Here is a 21,878-nt window from a genome sequence, read left to right on the forward strand (position 1 = left end):
AAAAAAAAAAAAAAAAAAAAAAAAAAAAAAAAAAAAAAAAAAAAAACAATCAAAAATGACTGTTCGCAGGGGACATTCCTACATCAAGCCTCGAATCTAGTAGCGACGAATATGGGTTGGAAGATATCCGAGTCCCTGTGAAGACATAAAGGTTCCGAGATGACCTGTATCATAGGAAGCAAAAGAAATAAACACAGAGTTCCATCTCATGTCCTCGGCAAGGCACCAAATTTAGACGTTCCTCCCAAGCTACGATGGAGAGGCTAGACTGGATACCTAGCCAGGGCTATTTGCATGATTTGGCTTAGACAGGCCTGAGCGGTGGTAGTACTGAGCGCGGTGGTCGCGCTAATGGCGGTCTCTCACGGGCTGATGGCCGTGTCTCTCGCGGTGTTGCAGGCCTTAATGGTGGGAGTACTGAGGGGGGTGGTGGTGCTAATGGGCGTCTCTTAATCGCTGGTGCCTGTCTCTCTGGCGGTGGTGCTGCTTGTGTTTGTGCTTCGGGTGCTGATGCCTGTGTCTCTCGCGGTGGTTCTTGTATTGGTTCTCGTGTGAATGTCTCTGCTGCTGGTATTGATGCTTGAGTCTCTGGTAGTGGCTGTGGTGCTGATGCCTGGATCTGTATCAAGGGCGCCGTTGCTTGTATCACTGGTGCTGGCGCTTGCACGCTGTCCTCCGCTGCCCGTATGGCCGGTTCCGATGTCTCGGTCTCAGGTTCGGAAGGCTCTATCTCAGGTCCCGATTCCTAATCCTGATCCGGATACGGTTGCCGCGCCCCCGACCGCGCCGCTCGGCTGTGCGGTGACGGCCCCGCCTTGGGCTTGGGAGAGCCGCCGGGCTTGGGGCCGGCCTCTGCATCCTGCTGGAGGTCCTGGGCGCCCTTGCGCCTGTTGACAAACGCCATCCTCACCACGAAGACGGTCTGCAGCACGGCGGCCGCCCACTGCAGGCCCTCGACGTGCCCGCCCCGCTGCATGCCCGGCTCGGCCGCCTCGAGCGCCACCACCACCATGGACGTCGACATGGCCACCATGACGGTGAGCGCCGTGCTGCCCCACAGCAGGGCGAGCGCGCCGCGCCGCATCATGTAGGCCGTCCGCTCGCCGCGCAGCGTCTGCTCGGTCGGGAGGTTGTCGCCGCCTTTGCGACCGCCACCGTGCTTCCCGTGCTTGGGTGGCGCTCCGTATCCCGGCATCGTTTGCTGGCCGTCGCCGCCGTCGCCCGCCTTCTTGGTCGCCTTCTTCTTGGACCACCACAGCTCCAGCCACAGGAAGGACAGGAACAACAGCCCGACGAGGAACCCGCCGGCCGCCGCGGGGAAGATGGGCACAAAGACCTTGTCCTGGATGGATTTGGCCGTCTCGAGCTGGATCAGGGTCGCCTCGCTGCCGTCGAGGTCGAGCTTTTCCGCCAGCAGCCTCGGGGTCGGGTTCTTGGAGAGTTGGCAGGTCAGCCCGCCGTCTGGTGGCCTGGCGCAGATGCCAAAGTAGCCTATGGAGAGCTCGAGGCCGTTGGTCAGGGTTGGTTGTTGGGCCATGGTGACGAGGTACAGGGTCGGGATGCCGGGCGAGGTTCCTACACACCCTGCGAGGCAGAGGGCTGTTTAATGCCGAGGTGTGGGATCGGTTAGTTGAGAGGGACAGACAGAGAGTTTACTAGTAGACTTGGATGATGCAGGCAAGACGTACCATCAAAGATGACCACAAACACCGGGAGAAAGTAGATCAGGTAGTCGATAAAATACTTGTTTGATGAAGGGATCTCTTTTTTCTCGTCCTCGTCCTCGTCCTTTTTCTTCTTCTTCCCAAAGCACTGCGTTTGTTTAGCGACTTGCTCACAAAGACAGGATGCAAGAGACCTGGTAAACATTACTTACCAACATGTTTTCAACTGTTGCTGGGCCCCCTTCGATAAAAGCACTAGTCCAGTTGCGGATAAGGTCGTCGGATATCGTCGTGGAATCATTGAAACGTCAAAAGACAGAAAACCCATGATTTTAAAAGACGGAAAATGTAAAGTTTTGAGAGGCTGTTACTCAGATTTTTTCTGACAAGTAACTTTCTGCAGTGACTAGATCACTGTCGGTGAGAAGGGGCGATCCGTACTGAAGTGAATAGAAAAGTCGCTAGTGACACAAAATTAAAAGACTATGAGTAATATATTTACGGGTTTCGAGTGGCAGACCCGGGCTGCGCTATTGTAGCAATGCAAAAAAAAAAAAAAAAAAAAAAAAAAAAAAAAAAAAAAAAAAAAAAAAAAAAAAAAAAAATATTGATTACAGGAATACTTACTTCCCAGAAGAGCCGATATGCACAGAACTGAGTTGCTGCCCATCCACAATCGAAGACGGCTCTGAACCAGCCGTCATGTCTGCGGGCTTCCCGGCACCTTCATCCGAGCGAGCTTGTGGAGGAGCACCTAGATCCGTGGCTTTCAAATTATCTGTCGTAGCTTGATCGGTGCCGACAACCTTGGCAGGTTCCAAAGGCTCCGTCTTCCCATCTTGCGCAAGCTCCTGCTCACGAATTGCTACCGAACCAGCCTCAGAAGCGTCTTGTTCCGAGCCCTCAAGAGTCTGGGCTCTCTTTCGCCACCTGAGCCACATCATTGCGCCGATGCAACACAAGAGGACAACAGTCGTCACAACCGCCATGATGGCCCTTCCCGGGTGCGCCGCAAGCCCGTGGTCTATGCGCTCAATCGACCACGGGTAGCACTCGGAGTCGACGATGATGAAAATGCCGAGACCCATGTAGAGGAAAGGCACCACTATGCTCGCGTACTTTTGCGCTATGCGGAGGATGTGCCTCTGCTTCATGATCAGGAACGCAGCGAGGCACCAGACCCCGAGCAGGATGTAGTACGTGACGACATACACCGCGATCTCTGAGCCCTTTGCTTGGGAAAACAGTGGAATGTAGGTGCTGATGTTGTCCGATCCGTTGATGACCGTGATGCTTGCCACCTTGAGGATGCTCTTGATCCCCACCAGGCTAAAAATCCCGACCGTGGCTCCAGCAGCGGACACGTCGGGAAGAGTAGGATCGTCGTCTTGGTCGTCTCCGCCCGGGAAAACAAACGCAGATAGCCACCATATCCCGAGCAGGATAGGCAGCAGACCGAGGAATCCAATGGGTTCGGTGGGGAGCAGAAAGGCGGCACCGAAGCCGATCATACTAACGATGACGATGGCGGTAAATCCGACATATTGACCGATGGTGATCCTGAGCGGCGTGAGGGTTTTGCTGGTGGATGACTCTGCAAAGAAGGTGACCAGGACGAAAATGTCGTCTATGTTGGTGACGGCGAAGGTGGCGCATGCCGTCCCGACAGCTTTGCCAAAGTCCATACCAGCGGGCTGAAGGCGTTGATTAGACGAAGGACGGGAAAAGGAATCATGCAGCTTGGTAAGGCTGATGGAACAGGGGTGACGTTGATGCTACAGTAATTCATGTACCTATTGTACTAGGTTTGGTAGCCATATAATTAATTATTTTTTTTTTTGTTTTGGTCCAGTGAATCCCAGATTTGCAGCGTCACGCAGGGTCTTGCGAGTCGGAATTGACTTTTTGACGAGCAGACAGCTGATGCTGGCTTTCCATGCTGGTAACTGGAAGCGAAAAAGCTGGGCATTACGTGGCGCAGTGGGGCGCTGAGAAAGAGTGCCTTGTTTCAGGGTGGGATCCCTGCAAGGGGACGCAAGGCCCGCCTCTCCACACCCATGCCGCTCAACCGCGCCGCTGTGAACAACACCAGCAGGAACTTGGATGAAAAAAAAAAAAAAAAAAAAAGAATAAGCTTCTGACAGATTGATTAGGGTTGGATATAGCATAAAGCTCCTTAGGGTTTCTTTCATCTACAGCTTAGTCATTAACTCCCAAATAACTTTGTCCGCTCTTGTGCACGTCCTGCGGGCTCAAAGCTTGAAAGAGGAAAGAGGAACAGTTAACTGCAGTCTGCAGATATGGGACTTGATCTTCGGCAAGTCCAGACCGACGAGATACGACTAGTGCGTCTCAAAGGCACATGCCAAGTGCAGTTGGGGGCCAAAACAAGTCTGTCTCGCGCGCGATGATACCGTCTTGATAATCCCCAAAATACAGGGTTATATTGGTTCCAACTCCCGCTTAATACATCAGTCTGCGCCAGTATATCTACGTCAGCTCCGACCAAGCCAGATACACCGTACACCAGCTTGTTGTGCCCGGCCAAGTACGGTGCCAGGCTTAATTCTTCCCCCACAGATTAATGCAATCAATGAATAAAAGAGACTGCAGAAAACTTGCGCCCATGAATTACATTTGCGCGTCCCCCAAACTCTCAACATTTGTCATCATGGTTATTTCGGGGCATCATTTCGACAAACTTTGTGGTGGCTGCGCAAAGACTCACCTCTGAGCGGGGATGGAACAACGAAAAAAACACCATCATGTGCTTCATCGTGTCAAAGCCAGAAATCAGCTCCTCGGTCGTACATTTCCATCAGATCTCACCTGCGGCTGATTTTTTTTGTCTGATGCTGTTGACCCTATTTCTTAAGCTTTCAATCGCCAAGCTCAGATTCGTCGCTTTGACACAAGGGATGGCGGGGTAGCCACTATTCTAACACATCCATGCGGCATATTTGAAGGAGGAACGCGGTGTTGATATCTCGCGAGAGACGGTAGAAGTCATCGGGTGATAGCCTGATAGGAAGTGATAACTAGCGGTACACCACTCCAGACTCGAAAGTATATTGATGATTATCCCCCGCAGATACTCGGGAGCTTTGTCATTATGAGGAAATATATCACGATTCTAGTCAAGGTCACTGTAATTGTAGTTTGGATGGGTGTCCCGCACTCTTTGACAATCTTTGCGCTTGATTTGTATGTACGCTGATTTGTCAAATCATCCTGACACGATAGAAGCCCGATATACAATCTCTCAAACCGAATATCAGCCCACCACGGTCGCGCGCAGCTCTCTCTGGTCTTCTCTCGTTAGAATATCTTGTTTCTATGCGTGATCCCTCTATACCCAGACTTCCAGAGTACATCCATCTACAGCTCCGCCGCATGGAGTATGAAGCCGGTCACTATGGCAAACGTTTCCAGGCTTGATTTCGCCCAGTTCAGCCTGGGCACAAAACAAGAGAAGGAAGAGTTTGGGCGGACGCTGACCAAGGCTCTCATAGAATGCGGCTTTGTCAAGCTGATCAACCACGGCATTGCTGATGAAGCCGTCGCCCACTTGCTAGACCAGGTAAAAGACACACATCACCCCGCGGGCATTTATGAGAACATTTCTGGTTTTGACTGAAGATTTTCAAAACCAGTCACGCAGGCTCTTCTACCTCCCCACGCCTGTCTTGCAAAAGATTGCATGTGTTCCAGGCCCGAACCCACAACGCGGATGGTGTGGACAAGGCACTGAGCTGGTGTCAAAAACACGCAAGGAGAATTACGCAGGCCACGACGATGTCAGCAAGCTGATGGACGCCCGGGTAAGTAAGTCCCTAGAACCCAAGTGCCAAAGTGCACGAAAGAATCTTATCGACCGTTTGTAGGAACACTTTGACGCCGGGCCGCTCGACGATTCGCAGTTCCCCAACCTCTGGCCCGACGAAGACGACGTGCCGGGTTTCCAAGAGACGATAGCCAAGCACTACAGGGCCTGCCAGAAAGTAGCGCGCCAGCTCATGGCGGCCCTCGAGATTGGAATGGGCCTCTCGCCGGGGGTGCTGGTGGACCGCTGCCGGCAAGAAGCGAGCGAGATATCCCTGAACCGGTACCCGCAGATCGCGACCGAGACGCTGGCCGAGGGCCGCACGAAGCGCATCTGGCCGCACACCGACTACGGCGTCATCACGCTGCTCTTCCAGGGCGGCGTGGGCGGGCTGGAGCTCGAGGACCGGACCAGGCCCGGCGAGTTCCTGCCCGTGGCGCCGACGCCGCCGGGCCAAAAGGCCGAGATGGTCGTCAACGCCAGCGACACCTTTGAGCGCTGGACGAACGGCGTCGTCAGGGCCGGCCTGCACCGCGTCGCGCTGCCGTACGACGAGCGGAGGGCCGTGGTGCCGGAGAGGTACTCGTGTGCGTTTTTCCAAAAGGCGAGCAGGGAGACTTCGGCCGGGCCGCTGCCGCAGTTTGTGACTGAGGAAAACCCGGCGCGCTACGATGAGATTACGGCGTTGCAGTTTCAGCAGCGCAGGAACCGGCTGCACTACTGATTTTTATTATTTGTATTTTGTTGTGCAATTTGCGCGAGTGGTGAACTTTGCCGACCTCAACTGTTTACGAGTCCCGGGCTCATTATGAGTTGACAAATTAATCCTCAAACATTGTTCCCGCTGCATCTGAGCGACATATACAGCTCTAAAGTCTCTTCTTTATCCAAGTCCGCGACTACAGGCCCCTTCCCAGACCAACCTTGATATATACTTGCGAAGTTGCGTCTATATGCCCGCGATTTACAAGAATATTGTTCAGTAGACTGTAAGTTGCGCCGTCAAGTCTCCAATTCTCAAAAGTTGGATTTGATATCGCTGCCAAGGTCGGGAAAGCTAATTTGTAACAGATATTCCTGTGTGGGGCACCTATAAGTTAGCAAAGACTGATTGACGACAGATCAAGACTGGCAAAGCACCAATCATGGTTTATTACGGGTAGAGCCAGAACATACCACTGACACTTGACCTGTCCAAAATAGCTCGCTGCCTGGATCAAAGTGAACGGTAGGAGGCGCTACTGCTTAGGACCTGGGTTGAGTGGCGGGGGGAAAGATAACGGATGTCCTGGGCCTTGGAAACTTGGTGATCCGAATCCAACTTCCTAAGACTCGTTATGAGCTGTGGGGGGGTTCCCCCTCTCCCTGCAAACGGCCACCACCAAATTCAACCAAAGTACTGTACACATCTACCCTTGAATGAGTCTGAACGAGGCCCAACATGGGGGATACTTCAACTTGTCCTGTACTCACATGTGATGTATAAAGCCACACGGGAGCCCCTGGCTCGTCTTTTGACCCGCTTATTCCCCCGCATAATGGGTATTGCTGGTCTAAAGCTACCCCTGCTTGGCAGACTGAATCCCCTTATCTCCAGGCTGTTCCACCAGCTCCTGAGCCTTTTGCACCTTCCAAGGTCTTCCAACTAGACCCAAAGTTTGATCATTATGACCCTGACTCCCCGAGATGTGCATTCTCTTGTGCTGTGCGCTTACTGAACAGCGTTGATATCTGTGTCTACGGAGCAGGCCTTTACTCGTGGTTCCAAAAGTACACACAAGCTTGTGTTGGAACGGATGACTGCCAGGACCGGATTTTCCAGATTTCCAATAACGTAGCAGCTCAATATGGGCTTTGTTCAGCCTTATTACCAAGGCGTCCGTTGAGATGAGTAGTCTCAACGGTGGCTTGTCCGCCCTGGGGTGAAGACAACACGTAAATGTTTGAGGGATGAGCACCGAGTGGCAATTATGCTGGAAAGAGTGAACAAGTAGTAGTTTCTGTGGTGAAATTTCGGCTGTCAGCATCAACTTTCAACAAGGTGAGGAACTTGGGAATTTGATCAACACTTGGAGGTTGACTACACATGCAACTGCTACATACGAGCACCCAGGAATCATCTCTTATAAAGTTTATCGGGCCCCAATTTAACGTTACAAGGTAACCCCTTCCATAAAATTGTATAAATATCAAATCCAAATTTTGGATAATACCCATCACATATCGGTGTCCCCAAGTAATTGCGCGTCAAATTGGAAGTGGCATAAGGACTGACTCTACCTTGTAGTTACGACGATGTGTTTGCATTGCTCTCATAAACAAATAAGCCTATATGTAACGTGTTATAGTCTATAAATACACTTGCTGAGAATCTATAAATTCCATCTCCTCTTCTTTCTCCCAAGGGCATGTTCTCTTGGCAACCCACACACATCTACTTGTAAAGTTATACATTCATAACCCACACATATACTTATACATTCATAACCCCACCCACTTAAACTTTGTGTCAGAGCTAAAGAGTACATTATTTGCAATGCAGCCCAAATTCGCTTGCGCTCTCGCCGTCTTGGTGCAAATGGCCCTTGCTGCCCCAATGAAGGCTTGCACTATGAGATCCGACAGCAACTCTCATAGTCTCCTCAAACGCTCCCGCATGGGTAAGCCCGAGATCAATCTTTATAATTGCAATTGCCCACACAAAAGCAAAGTCCCCATGAAACAATACTAAATCACATTTCTACCTGATAGCTAGTAAGCTCAGAGGCAAGTTCGATTTGGGAGATGCGTGTGTAGCTGGAGGAACTGCCGTGTTGGGCACTGAGGCGTGTCTTGGTTACCAGATGTACAAGGGCGAACAGGAGTTCCAGCGCAAACAGCAAGCGGAGCAAGAGGGGCTTGAAGTGGCCGCGGGACGTGCACCAGAACCACAGAAGCCGAAACCCAAGAAGGAATCCTCGGGGACGTCTTATCCTGCATGGACGTCTGCATAATTACCGGTTTTAAAGATTTAGTTACCAAGAGATTAAAAAGCCAATCAAAGGGTTGCGTTGTATTTGAACAATTCACCTCTGCGCCGTGCTAGGTTGGCCAAAGTCGATAAAATAGCGATGAATGTGTTCAACTAATGGTGTGGGTTATCTGGCGTTCTCCGGGGTAATAACTAGCAAGGCACACTGACCTGTTGGCTGGCCTTGCCGACTTTCAGTATTAGCTTTACATTGTCGTTCCCGAATAGTTATGGAATTATCAACAGGCGAATGCATTCACGCATCTCTGTAGCATGGACTTTCTAGGACCGTCGCGCAGGTTAAATCACCCGTCCGCTGGGATATTTGTGTTTTACACGAATCTGCAGATGAAAAACAACACGGTAACTTCCCTTGCCACAACCACACTGTCGATTATGAGCCGCAAGTCGTCATCAACAAAAGTGCGACTCTTCCTTTTACTGATAGTGTTAATCAACGTTCTATTGACATGAAACTCCAAGTTCGTTAAGCTCGGCTATGATTTGTTGATTGCTGGTTGAGCCTACGGATTTCTTGATTCACACTATTGTTCTCTCTCTGGCTTTCTCCGGCGAGGCCCATGACCGCGAGACAAGCGGCAATAATGGGAACAGATCTAAAAATCATTGTCAAGGATCCGTGGTTAAATCAATTAAACAGTGGAATATTCTGCTGAGAAGGCATGAGATAACAAATTAAATTACAGAATCTTTTTACGCACAAATCTAAGCCCATTTCTTTTTTTGGGAGGGAGAAGCTTAGTCGGGTGGTGCAAAAGGTATAGTGGATAGATAAGCTGCTATCACTCTAGTCTCCAATTTGAAATGGGTAAATCCGACTAGGCAACGCGCTGCAGGGCTCCAGTTAGTATTGCACTTTATTTTTAGCAGTATCAACAACTTCTGCAGCCTTGGGACTGACTTGCCATATGCAATACTGGCAGAACTAAGTATGTTAAGTGAGTATTTAAATGGACGTTCATATCGCACCTGAGTTGGGATTCCTGGTAAACGTGGGGCACCTGTAATATGGGGTGCATTACTTGCCATGGATCCACACAACCTCTTTATTTGTTGTTGGGAACAAATCGCAGTTAACTTCATTCTCCAGTTTCAAAAAAAAAGATAGTGGAAGATAACAATGACAAAAGTGAATCCTCTTACTCACCAATTTAAAAGGTTGAAACGCTTTACAAACACTGACACAACTTCGATTTACCTGTCTCGGGGGTGGAATATGTATAATAAGAAGCCGCCGATGGTCGTAAACTAGTATGTGGAGAGTGCGTCTATTTGAGTTTACCAGTACTAATACATAAAGATCACAAATCATTAATGAGATTAATTTACCAAGTAGTGGGTACGAATCGTAAGCGGACGCTATAAATAAATAATTAAAGATAATGCATGGCAAAACATACCGAATTCAAAGTGCTCAGAGCACGAGCCCCAGCGATAAGAAAGTTAAAACCTATAAATGTAACCGAGGATATAAAGTGATTTATTCACGTCGTGCACTCTCGCCCTTGCTTCCTCTCGATCTCAACAGCTTTCCCAGATGAGCAGTCTCCTAGTGTCGATGTAGGTAGTAACTGTCAGTAGAGTGAGGCTTGGAACCAAACTTTCCACGAGTAAAATAAATATAATTCAAAGCTGCATAGTGCACAACAAATGCTTTAATCAGCATAGAGCAATCATCTGAAGCTGCACAGTTAGCTTTTCTGATATAACCTGAAATAAATGCGTCCCCGGAGGTATTATGAAAAGAGTGTGGCTATTTGACCGCAGCAAAACGCTACATTACCGCGAAAAAAATCCACTTTAGCGTCTTTGAAACATATTCGGACCTCCACTTCCCTTGCAAAGAAAAAAGTTATTTAGCGGCCAAGTACCCTTTATTTCATTTACGTTGGCAATTTGCGCATACCGCGTCATTGTTCACAAAGCTATATTTTTCGAATTTGTATAATGCTTTTTGCCTGCGGTTGAATTAGTTCTACCTCGATGATGGTGAGGCCGGCAATAGGGGTCGCCCTTGAGGTGGAATAGTGTGCTAGTCGAGGTTAACAAAGGCACGATCGACGCCGTGGAAGCGGATGGAGGACCAGGAGGCATGTCACATGGAACGATACAACATGTGCGTTTTCAGCAAATTTCAATATTATGCATGAAACAAATCTCTATAATAACAACCGGAACACCACATAGCACCAAAAAAAGAAAAAAAAAAGAAAAGAGTCCATCAACCACCCTCTAAAAACCTAGGCCACCCTGCTCAAAGTTGCGACCTTGATCGCGTCGTGGATCTCGGCTTCGGCACCATCAGGCAGCGGCAGCAGCGGCGACCGCACGGTGGCGTGCTCCAGGATCCCGCGGGCGACGAGGGCGTGCTTGAGGGCGACGGTGCCCTCCATGTGCGAGCCGCGGTGGTACACGTTCTTGGTGAGGGGCAGCAGGCGGTCGTGGACCTCGCGGGCCTTGGCGTAGTCCCTCCTCTTGCCGGCGTCGATCATCTCGAGCAGCGGCTCCGGGGCGATGCAGCCGTAGCCGACGAGGAAGCCGTCGACGTCAAAGGCGGTGTGGAGCAGGTACTCGTCGTGACAGCTCAGGATCTGCAGGTCGGGCCTCTCGCGCCTGATGACGGGGATCTCGGTGTCCCAGCGGCGCATGTTGCGCACGCCGTTCTTCATGGCGAAGACGCCCGGCAGCGCGGCGATGTCGAGCATCGTCTGCAGGCTGTACGTGGCCTTGGTCACGTCCGGGTACTGGAACAGGATCAGCGGCAGGCCGGACCGCTCGTAGACGACCTTGTACCGGTCCTGCGGCGCGCCGGCTTGGTATCCGAACCGGAGCCAGCCGTGCGACGGGTACAGCAGCCCGGCCGACGCCCCAGCCTCCACCGCCCTCTTGGCCTCGAGCGCCGCGACCTCGGTGCCCTCTCCTGTGATCCCGGCGATGATGGGGATCTTGTTGTCGACCGACTTGACGAATGCCCGAATCACCTCGCATTGCTCCTCGGGGGTGAGGAACGTGCCCTCGCCGGCGTGCCCGAGCACGACCAGGCCCTTGACGCCAGAGATGCTGCCTAGCCATGAGCCGAGACGCTGGATGGCGGGGTAGTCAACCGCGCCGTCTTTTGTGAAAGGCGTTACGGGTGCGGGGGTAAGGCCCCTGAGATCGATGTTGATGGGTGCCATTATGAGGAGGAGGGAGGGTGTGTCGGCAAAAATGAAATACTTGGGGGGGTTGGTGGTGGCGGCGGTTTGTTTGGTATTGAGTGATAAAGTGATGTTTATGTATGTTTCCTATTATGTTCAAGTTTTTGTCTGGTGTTGTGCTGTTTGAATACAAATTTTACTCTCGAGTCCAAGAGGCAAGCTGGAGTATATAAGTTCTCCTGTCTAGCCCTCAAACATCCTCTGTCGCATGGAAGCGGAAGAGACGCCGCGGACCGTGAGTCCGGCTTCCTGGCTTCCGATCTCCGGAACGGAGGCCCCACTCTCTGGCTCGCGCTCCGAGGTGCGCCATTGCTGCCTTTCAAAGACCCGCAATCCCATCATGTGCGAGAGTTGGGAGTTGCCCATGACGTTTGTATCTGATTTGGTCCATTGCCTAGGCCGGCTGGTATCTTGGCAACGGCTATAAACTTCTCCGGGGGCTCAAATTTGTCTTGTTGCAAGGTAATTGCGGATTCTCGGATTTTCGGATTATGGTGGGTCTTGGCTTGGCCAGAAAAGGTGATCGATCATCGACGGTGGACTACTGTTTTCATGTGTCAGATGAACAGGTAGATTTGTATTTATCCGCGGGAACGTGTTGCCTGGCTGCACTTTCAGAAGGAAATTTTGGAAATGGTCTAGCAGTCATGTTGGTTTTTTTTATTTGTCAACATGTGATGTGGCTGATAACAAGGTTAGAATTTATTTATTTATTTTTTATTTTTTATTTTTTTTCCTCTCTTTTTTTACCCCTGTGCTCCACACATTTGAATAATTTGTCGCCGTTAATGGACACAAACATACAATCTGGGACACACGGACTCAGTGTACCAGCAACAGGCAGACTGCTTATTTTCTTTTGTCTCCTTTGTCTCGGTAACAAGGACAGAAATGCAAAGAGCTCGTTGATCATGCATACTTGTATAGATGAGCCACTTATCCACTTTTGAAACATCATGTCAAAGCACCGGTAGCAACAGAAAATAATACATGTATTGATCCCAACACAAACCCGAGACCCACGCTAAAGACACATTCGACCACGGCCCAAAACGGGCGTTCAGAGTGCATACTTGAACAGCGGGCTTCGGTCGCCAAGAAGCTCCAGCTCCTCGTCCGTGTACTTGGCGCGAACCTCGTCCTCGGCCAGCCTGGCGTTGCGCTTGTTGGAGGTCCAGAGCAGGAACTCGAGGAGGGCGACGGCGACGATTCCCGAGCCCACAAAGGCCAGCGAGGTCCCGTAGCCCGTCACGTAGCGGGGCGCCTCGTCGTCTTTGTAGATGTAGCTGCCCACGACGCCGCCGATGTTGCCGGTGCAGATGAGGAGGCCGATGCTGACGGCGCGCTTGGCCGGACCGGCCTGGTTGGCGACGTTCCAGGCGTTGACGCCCGGGAAGATGGGGTACATGCCGGCGTTGGCCAGGGTCACGGCAAAGTAGCACAGCGCCACGTTGGCCTCGATCTCGGCCGCCTTGGTGAAGAGGATGACGAAGGCGGCGGCGACGGCCAGCTGCGGGCCGACGATGAAGGGCATGCGCCATCCTCGGCGGTCCGCCAGGGCCGAGATGACAAAGGCCGAGACGGCGCCCACGATGTAGGGCGGCATGGTCATGAGCTGGGCCTGGGCCGAGCTGAAGCCCATGGACCGGACGATGGTCGGCATGGTGAACTTCATGGCGTAGTTGGGCACCGCGTTGGACCAGCTGCCCAGCGTGAGCAGGTAGATCTTCCAGTCCGTCAGCGCCGCCACCAGAGCCTGCTTGTCAAAGTGGCCATGCTTCTTGGTCGTCACGTGGCCGTCCTCGGCCTTGTATGCGGTTGGGTTTCGCGCAAGCTGGCGGAGCTCCAGGTAGCGAATCTCGTCGGCCGTCAGCCAAGCCGATGACAGTGAGGGCTTGTCGATCAGGAGCCAGAAGCAGGCCACACCAACAATGACGGTCAGGATGCCCTCGATGATGAAAATCTGCAGACGTTCAGCGAAACGAATCAGCGTGGACGCACGACGCAAAGCATCAACGACAATCTGGCAAAGAATACTAACCCATCTCCATCCCTCCAGGCCTGCCAGCCCCTTCATCTTGGCGATGGCAAAGGCCAATAGCCCCGAGACCGCGCCACCAGTAGCTGCCGAGCTGTATAGCAACGCGATCCGGCTTTGCGTTTCGTTGGGGAGGTACCACTGCGATATCATCAGGATCGCACCGGGAAAGAATCCGGCCCTGGAAAGTGTAAGTTAAAATAGCACAGTTAGGCCACTTATTCGCCACGGCTAAGAAACAAAGCAAGAGCAAGCTGGTGGGACAGGACTGTAAATACTCACTCAAATAGACCAAGCAGAAACCGCACGACCACCAAGCCGGCAAAGTTTTGCACGATCCCCGTCAGAGTCATTACGATACCCCATGATACAATAATGATTCCCATATATGTAGAGGGCCTCTTGAACTTTTGGATTATGATGTTGCTAGGAACCTCGGCGAGGATATATGGAGGGAAAAAGACGGAGAGGGCAATGTTGTACTGGTCGCCCGTCATCTTGAGGCTCGGCAGGAGGCCTTCGATTTTGGCGTTACCTGGTGAGTTTTGTGGTTGTCAGGATTGGTCTCAGTAGCCATGACAGTCTTGCCTGTGCTTGCGAACTACTCACCAATGTTGGTCTTGTCGAGATATGTCATTAGGTAGAGGATCATGAGCATCGGTATGAGGCGGAGCTGTAGGAAAGGCCATCTTGTCAGCCTTGATTCATTGTAGGGAGGGATCGAACACGAGACCTACATCAATCTTCCGGATCACTCTCTTCTTGGCCTCGGCCGGGAAGCTGGACAAGAACCGAGCGTCATCTTCGGAGAGAGCTTCAAGGTTCTGTTGCCCCTCAACCATGGCGACCGCTGGCTTTTCGTCGGGGGTCCCAGAGCGACCAGAGTCCGATTTGGTTGTTATGGCTTCCTGACCAGTCATTTTGGTTGATGTTGACCGTATAGCAAGCGATGATGTTTTCCGCTTGGAAAAAAAAAATGGCATAGGAATCTTTTGACACTCGACTAGTGCTTCTGCCACATGAGGTCCAAGGCAATGCGTGTGCAGTGAAAGTTTACAAAACAAAGCAGGCAGGCAACGCCGGCATTGGACCGCGAGTGGGGATCTCGCCCCCTCGACTTGAAGCGAGATTTACAAGGTATAAATACGTTCCTCCGATTAATGTGACACCATGAATTATTTCATAGTAACATGTTTAATGCGGAACCACATCCTTGGGAGCGTATTGCTGAGAGGGGAGCAGCTGCCAGCCGCTCAGCTACTTGGAAAGCCTGTAATTCGACGAACCATGGAAGCCCGACAAAATGTGCCTAGCTCTGTGTATTGGCAGCAATTTCAGCTTTCCGGCTCTCGTGACCCCATTCTTGGCATGCACAACCCCACGGGGTAAAACTTGCAACTCTTGGGAAAATGCAAGGAACAATGAATGGGTGAAGAAAAAAGGACATGTAAGAATCCGGAAATCCGTGCCAAGCAAACCAACCAACAGGAAGCACGGCGACTCATGTTCGAACAGCCTTTTCCCCGCATTGGGACCCGCATTGGGAACCCCCATTGAGAGACACTGGGAATTTGCCGAGAGCCGAAACTCACTTCCCACTTCCCGAGAATCTTTTCCGCTCGGATTTCCTTTTGACCTTTTGTTTTCCCAACAATACAGCACCGGCTTGCCAGAACAACCGGATTTTGCGCATCACGCCGAATCACCTGACCAGGATCCAATATTTTACGACCCGGTCATGACACTGCTGGGTCCGCCGGATTATGACGACGATCCTCATGATCCTGGCCGCTCCCGGAAGAGGCTCCGGACAGCAGGAGAGGTAGCGTCTGAAACGACCTCCTCATACGCCGCCGTGCGAGACACGACTGAAGTGACCCCAAGAAACCCGCGTAGGGCACCCAAGGCCAGCCGAGCATGTGATACCTGCAAGGCCAAAAAGGCGCGGTGCAGTGGCACCATGCCCTGCACCCGCTGTGCGGAGAGAGGGTTGGCTTGCCTGTACGATGCACGGTATTCGCGCGGCCGTCCCCCTACTCCGCCACCCGGCCCGTCTCCAACGCCTCCTCCTGCGTATGCAACTCTTCGGGCGCCACTGCGAACCACGACGCTGCCGATCCCGCCCACCGATGGCTTGGGATCAACTCCGGGCAGGTCCGCCGCCACTCCAAGTCCATCCACCGGCCGCTCGGTGGCAGCGGCTCGCGGTATCGACATGGTGCCCGTGCAGCCAGAGTCTGGTGTTCCTTTCGACACCTCACATGATCCTGAGCCCTCTGACATCCCGCCTCAGCACCCTGATGGCCTCGACCCTACTGCATCCGAATCTGTCACCAGGCGGGGGTCTCCTGAGCTCTACCCAGCCGAGATTGGCGGCCAATACGTGGAGCAGACGTCTGGGCTGGCTTTCCTGCACCGCGCCCACGTCCGCATGATCTCGAAAGGCGGCACAACCGAGAGGGACGGCGCCTCGTTAAGCTCTACGATGGGACCGTCCTCAGCAGAGGGTCTTCATCCCAGCTACGGCGTACAGGCTGGCTCCAGCTCTCAGCTTCTAATAACCGCGGGTGACAAACCGATCCTGTCATCAGCCTCTCTGCCAGCATCAGTAGCCTCAGGCCGGAGTGATGGAGACGGCGGCTGTAACCTATCCCTGCCGCAAGGAGCCAAGTCCCTGATGTCGTTCTATTTTGACAAGTGTGTGGTCACCTACCGCATTCTGCACCGTCAGAGCGTCGAGGGGTGGCTCGGTGCTATGGAGCAGGAATTGGAACATATACCCCCTGGTGGTGCCGCATCATTCTCTGCCGTGGGCGGGGCAAAGGCGGCCGTCGTCCTGACTGTTTTGGCCATAGCCATCCAGAAGCGGGCCAGAATGTCGCTGCACGGGACTCCCGGGCGCGACGGAACTCGAGATGAAGACGAGGTGCTCCGCGAGTGCGACCCTTGGTAAGTCCGGTCCCCCTTTTTTTTTTTTTTTTTTTTTTTCAAAGCAGAAAATGTCAGAAAAGTCCAAGCTGACATCAAGCTTTTCAGTTTTTCCATGGCTCAGAGTCTGGTGATGGCAGAGACCGGGCTGCCAAAGCTCGAATCTGCCCAGGCTCGGCTCCTCCAAGTCTTGTACCTCCTCCAAACCTCACGCGTCAACCAGGCCTGGTATCTCCTCGGCACCGTGTCCCAGATCGTGTCGGCCATGGGGCTTCACCGGAAACCCAGCCGCAACAGCAGACCAGCGACCCAGCGCCTCCGCACCGACTACATCCAGCAGCAGTGCGGCCGCCGGACGTTTTGGGTGCTCTACACCATCGACGTCTACCTCAGCGTCGTGCTCGGCCGGCCGCGGTACCTCCACGACGACAACATCGACCAGGAGTACCCCGACTCGGTCGCCGACGAGGAGATGACGCCCGCCGGGGAGCGGAGCAGAGGCAGGACGACGACGACCATGGACGAGGCCGAGCGCGACGACAGCCCCATGGAGGCCGTGGTGCAGCACGCCAAGCTCGGGCGCATCATCGCCGCCACCTGCCGCGAGGTATACGCCATCGGGCCGAACCCGTCGCGCCGGGACCGCCTGCGCCTCGCCCTGGGCTGCGAGGCCCGCCTGCACGAGTGGCGCGCCTCCCTGCCGCCTCTTCTCGGAGCCGTGAGGCCCTCGAGCCTGGTGCCCAGCTTCCGCCGCCAGGCCGTCGCGCTGCGGCTCGCCCACGCCCACGCCATCATGCACGCCGCCCGGCCGTTTCTCCTCCTCAGTCGCGGCGGCGGCGGCGGCGATGACGGGACGGACGGGCGCGCGCACCCGGAACAGGAGCAGCGGCGCGAGATGGTGTCCAAGTGCCTCCGGGCGGCCGGCACGGTCCTGGAGCTGGTCGATTCGATCGCCGGCGACGAGTCCTTGTTTCACGCGTTTTGGTGGAGCCACTACGTTACCTTTTGCGCCATCGCCGTCACTTTTGTCTGGGAGATCCAGCAGGCTTCGTGCTCGAGTTCCAGTTCCAGTTCCAGTTCCAGGCCCGACGAGCCGAGCCCGCAGCCGCTGGAGCCCGCAGTCGCAGAGCAGCTCTTTGCGCTGGCTGAAAGGTGCCACGCTCACCTGTCCCGTGTACTGTTTGCGGATTCGTTTGGGCGCAGGTACACCGTGATCCTGGAAGAGTTGAGGCTCGAGGCCAGACATCAATCGGCCGAACTCACGCCGACGGCAACCGGCATAAACAGACAAGTGGCAGCGACGGTGCAAAGAGTGTCTGCTGCCGGGGCTGATGTTGACGACATGCCGATCAGCAGTGTAGAGTGTACCATGGGCAGAAATGACGAGCAGGGCCTGGCTGGTGGCTTCAACGACTGGGCGCCGATAGATTGGATGGAGCTGGATGCTGCGGTAAGTATTGAAACGAACACCTTTGCTTTCAAATCTCTATATCTGTCCAAGGTTTGCTGACTTTGGTACACAATGTTTGCATCAAGGCTTTCCCCTATCTCGACATGATTTTATGAATTGTCGAGGCAGTCAAGTGCCACCCCGTTTTGAAACAGGTCTTCCAAGTGCTGTTTGCCTTTTAACAAATCATTTGGATGTCCGGGATAATCCTGCTACCAGCGTTCCTTACTGGATCCTTGGGTGCGCTTGGGGGGAACATTGCAATTTTATCCCACATTCCCCAAAAGAAAAAAAAAGAAATATATATATATATAAAATAAGATTTCTTTATGGTCTACAAAGCCGTACTGCACAATTCACTTCTCAAACTATGCCCTATGGTCTCCCCTGACCGACCGTCACACTAGCACCGTTCACCGTCAAAGAATGCTCGCTCATCAGCCAAACAATCGTCCTAGCTACATCCTCTGCGGAGATAAGGCTCATTTTGCTCGCATCAATGGCGGTGTTCCCTTGGAACTTCTCGGCGGGATTCGGACCCATCGTACTTTGCAACAAGGGTGTCAAGGTCATTCCTATCCGGAGACATATCAGATCAAGTTTCAGGTCAGGCTGGGCAGCGTGCAGATCAGACAGATGCCATTCTCGATCTGCATATACACAGACGAATCACTATCGATCCAAGTACTCACCTGGCAGTACACAGTTTATCCTCAGGCCGGTCGGAAAGATGTCCTTGGCGACGTTCTGGCTGAAATAATCACACGCGACCTTGCTCGCCCCGTAGGCATACCCCCCAGCGCCAGGGACGAGGGAGGCTATGCTGCCGACGTTGACGATGGCCGGGTGGCTGCCCTTGTCCATCTTCACCATGGCCCGGACCTGCGCTCTGGTGCAGTACATGGTGCCGTCGGCGTTGAGCCTAAAGATGCGCCGCCACGCGTCGTCCGTCAAGCTCAAGAGAGCCGGCACCTCGCCGCCCATGGGGGGCATCGGATCCCCGCCGCCCGCCACGTTGGCGGAGCCGTGGATGCCGCCCGACTCCTCGACGATGCGCTGCACCCATTGGTCGACTTGGGCGCTGTCGCCGACGTCGATCTTGTCGAGATAAATCTTGGTGTCCTTGTTTGTGTCGTTCAATTCCGCGCGGACCTTGTCGAATAGATCTGTCTGCACGTCTGCGATCCAGATGGCGGCGGCCCCTTCGCGAGCCAATAGATGCGCCGTGGCCAGTCCGATGCCCGATGCGCCGCCGGTGATGCTATACACCCTTCCAGCAATATTCAGGACATTAGGTGGTGCCATTTCCTTTTTATGGTTCTTTTAGGTTTGAAAATAACGGCGTGTGATTGGACGATTCAAGTACAAAGTTGGTAATTGATGGGTTTGGTATCGACAGAGGCGTAGCGATGAGTCGTATAGCTTGGACGCGGACACGACAAACTGTTATCACAAAAGCTGGGTCTATATTATATATATTTCCTTCGCGCTCTGCTACGACGGATTTCTCGCTTTAGCTTGTTTAACGCCCCGCAAAGCAACGGCTCTCGGGCTTTGTGCAAAGTCCGTCGGCCCCTTCCAGGCTCGCGTTTCCCTTCAACATTTCCATGTCATGCAAAACTCCTCAGCGTGCCCTTCGCAATCCGTGCCACACACAGCTGACTGAGATCCATTGTCGAATGCCGCTGCATTTGCCCCATCGAGGAAATTTGAACTTGGAACGGGCCTGCAACATCCCTGTGACGGCCATCAGATGCAGCCCGTCCCGGCCATTGGGGGTAGCCAGGCAACGGAGTTGCCGGGAAATGGTCGGCCCGTTCCAAGTGCGGGTCTAGTTTAATCCCTAGACAGCTCACCCAATGTTTCATTTTCTGTGCCGTGCCAATCGACGATTTGCTGGCGTTGCTGCCCTTTTCGTCTTGTAAGCCCACTTCAACCGCATCGAATTACACTTTTGAAAACTGCCAGTCGGAAGTAGTCTAATATCGATCGGTGCAGAAATGCCTGCATGGCTGAAATTGAAAATAGTGGCGGGGCCCGGGATACGGAAGCGATCTCTACAGAGCTGCACCCAAACGAATCTTGCCGGCACGAATATCAATTTCAAGAGTCAGAAAACTCACTATACGGCGACATTTTGATGCGGAAATATGCCTATGGAACCCATTTGGGTGAACATGCAAGAATGAAACAAGATCGCGAGCAAACAGCGCCCAATACTATGTAGCAAAATATAAGAAAGGAGGTGAAAGCCTAAGCGCCGAAACGGACAACCTGTCGAACTCCTTGGCTCTTATCATGGTCCCTTGCTTTCGCTCCTGATCCTCCAGCCACTTGACCCCGGCGCCTCTAGCCAAGGAGTCTGGCATGTGCACCCTGTTGCCGAGTGCGAATCCAGCCAACGGCCAGGCTTTTGGGAATAACCCTTTTTCGAGCGTCCATCGAAGAGTGTCTGCATAGTTTGCGACAAGGGCTGTAGGTGTGGCCTGGAAAGGAGAATTCGTAGACTGAGTCGATGCTGTGAGCTGCTCGAATACCCAGTGTAAAATTGGAAAACGTTTCTGGTGACAAATGCTCCCTCTAATTGCTTTTTTATAGTTCCTCTGACTGATCGCAGGGGCTTGCAAGGTTTTGCAATGAAAGACTAGCAGTTTTAACGAAAGGTGCCGCCGTGAATTTAAATTACCTCATTGTTGCTCAAAAAATACATGTCCCTATTAACAGCCAGTATGGTTACGGGAACGATTTCGTCAGTTTAGTTGATTATGCAAACAATCCTTACCGATACTTATAAGGTCAGCGTACTATAAGCAAGGCTTCTATTTTTCTAGGTGTATTCATGATAGAAATTAAGGAAAGTGCTTGCTTTATTGTATAATACGTAATATGGTTTCTCGGGATTATGACGTATTGTTGACAGGCCTTTCGTAATGTCGATCGATCAACAGAGCGTTGTTATTGGGTTAAGTGGTTCAAATTTCTATATCCTCTATAAACCTGTCTAGAGAGGAGCTTCTAAACGTCCTTCCGTCTTATACCCGTCAGTTTAACGATTGATGCCCGTGCAATTTGGCCCGTACGCCAATGCAGATTAATTATTATCCTATTGTTAAAAATGAACGCAATTATATCTATTTCAATACCTAGTCGCAGGTAAGGCATTCCAAAACCCGAAAACAGGTTTAGCCCAGCCCGGCCCACCAGCCCATGGGCTCTTGGCGGGGGCCCGTAATGGCCCACGGGTTTTCTTGGCGGGCTAATGGGGGCCCGCGGGCTGGCGGGCTCAGCCCGAATTCAGTAACCCGCGGGTTCTATTGTAGGAGAAATATTTAGAAAGAAAATAAAAAATGAATTTTTTTTTTAATTATAAAATAAAACTTAACAAATATATTTTATATTTTTTACCTTAATCATAATTTTTTTATTTTCATTTTTATTTTAATTAATAAAATCATTAAATAAAATTCAATTAGTTCTCATTTTTACGGGTTTTTCACGGGGGCCCTCGGGTTGCCAAAAAAACCCGCGTTCAGTTTTGGGCCGGGCCGGGCCCCCCCACCACGAAAAATTCAACCCACCCACGGGTCGCCCGCCCCACCGATTTGGGCTGACACGGGTTTGGAATGCCTTAGTCGCAGGGTGGTCTCAGGGCTCATCCCGGAAAACCAGAGCTCCACAAGTGATCCACTTCGTGGCTCAATTGCGGCTTTGCAATATACCAGTAGGTCTATGCAAAAAACGCTTTGG

At 52.4% G+C, this 21,878-nt stretch overlaps 7 protein-coding genes across 7 annotated transcripts; 3 read left to right on the top strand and 4 right to left on the bottom strand.

Moving 5' to 3' along the window:
* Positions 1 to 745: 745 nt before the first annotated feature.
* PpBr36_06900 (uncharacterized protein) lies at positions 746 to 3,412 on the bottom strand (the record flags this gene model as incomplete). Its single annotated transcript, XM_029894042.1, has 3 exons — positions 2,292 to 3,412; positions 1,689 to 1,858; positions 746 to 1,599 (listed from the first exon to the last, which is right to left on the bottom strand). The coding sequence occupies exons 1-3, from the start codon at positions 3,347 to 3,349 to the stop codon at positions 746 to 748; spliced, it is 2,082 nt and encodes a 693-aa protein (XP_029748219.1). The 5' UTR covers positions 3,350 to 3,412.
* Positions 3,413 to 5,031: 1,619 nt separating this feature from the next.
* Positions 5,032 to 6,211, top strand: PpBr36_06901 (uncharacterized protein; the record flags this gene model as incomplete). Its single annotated transcript, XM_029894043.1, has 3 exons — positions 5,032 to 5,244; positions 5,318 to 5,485; positions 5,549 to 6,211. Coding segments are annotated over 3 exons (1,044 nt in total), but the record flags the coding sequence as incomplete, so codon positions are not given.
* A 1,812-nt stretch (positions 6,212 to 8,023) lies between these two features.
* Positions 8,024 to 8,480, top strand: PpBr36_06902 (uncharacterized protein; the record flags this gene model as incomplete). Its single annotated transcript, XM_029894044.1, has 2 exons — positions 8,024 to 8,147; positions 8,239 to 8,480. 2 exons carry the CDS (start codon positions 8,024 to 8,026, stop codon positions 8,478 to 8,480), a joined length of 366 nt encoding a protein of 121 aa, XP_029747910.1.
* Positions 8,481 to 10,758: 2,278 nt separating this feature from the next.
* PpBr36_06903 (uncharacterized protein) lies at positions 10,759 to 11,694 on the bottom strand (the record flags this gene model as incomplete). Its single annotated transcript, XM_029894045.1, has 1 exon — positions 10,759 to 11,694. One exon carries the CDS (start codon positions 11,692 to 11,694, stop codon positions 10,759 to 10,761), a length of 936 nt encoding a protein of 311 aa, XP_029748220.1.
* Positions 11,695 to 12,775: 1,081 nt separating this feature from the next.
* Positions 12,776 to 14,673, bottom strand: PpBr36_06904 (uncharacterized protein; the record flags this gene model as incomplete). The annotated part of the gene is made up of 4 exons (XM_029894046.1): positions 12,776 to 13,934; positions 14,036 to 14,288; positions 14,363 to 14,426; positions 14,491 to 14,673. 4 exons carry the CDS (start codon positions 14,671 to 14,673, stop codon positions 12,776 to 12,778), a joined length of 1,659 nt encoding a protein of 552 aa, XP_029748215.1.
* Positions 14,674 to 15,491: 818 nt separating this feature from the next.
* On the top strand, positions 15,492 to 19,295 carry PpBr36_06905 (uncharacterized protein; the record flags this gene model as incomplete). Its single annotated transcript, XM_029894047.1, has 3 exons — positions 15,492 to 16,702; positions 16,790 to 18,131; positions 18,573 to 19,295. The coding sequence occupies 3 exons, from the start codon at positions 15,492 to 15,494 to the stop codon at positions 19,293 to 19,295; spliced, it is 3,276 nt and encodes a 1,091-aa protein (XP_029748214.1).
* Positions 18,507 to 19,436, bottom strand: PpBr36_06906 (uncharacterized protein; the record flags this gene model as incomplete). Its single annotated transcript, XM_029894048.1, has 2 exons — positions 18,507 to 18,706; positions 18,824 to 19,436. The coding sequence occupies 2 exons, from the start codon at positions 19,434 to 19,436 to the stop codon at positions 18,507 to 18,509; spliced, it is 813 nt and encodes a 270-aa protein (XP_029748217.1).
* Positions 19,437 to 21,878: the final 2,442 nt, after the last annotated feature.

The sequence above is a fragment of the Pyricularia pennisetigena genome, chromosome 1, assembly GCF_004337985.1.
Source record: "Pyricularia pennisetigena strain Br36 chromosome 1, whole genome shotgun sequence".
NCBI classification, from domain to species: Eukaryota; Fungi; Ascomycota; class Sordariomycetes; order Magnaporthales; family Pyriculariaceae; genus Pyricularia; species Pyricularia pennisetigena.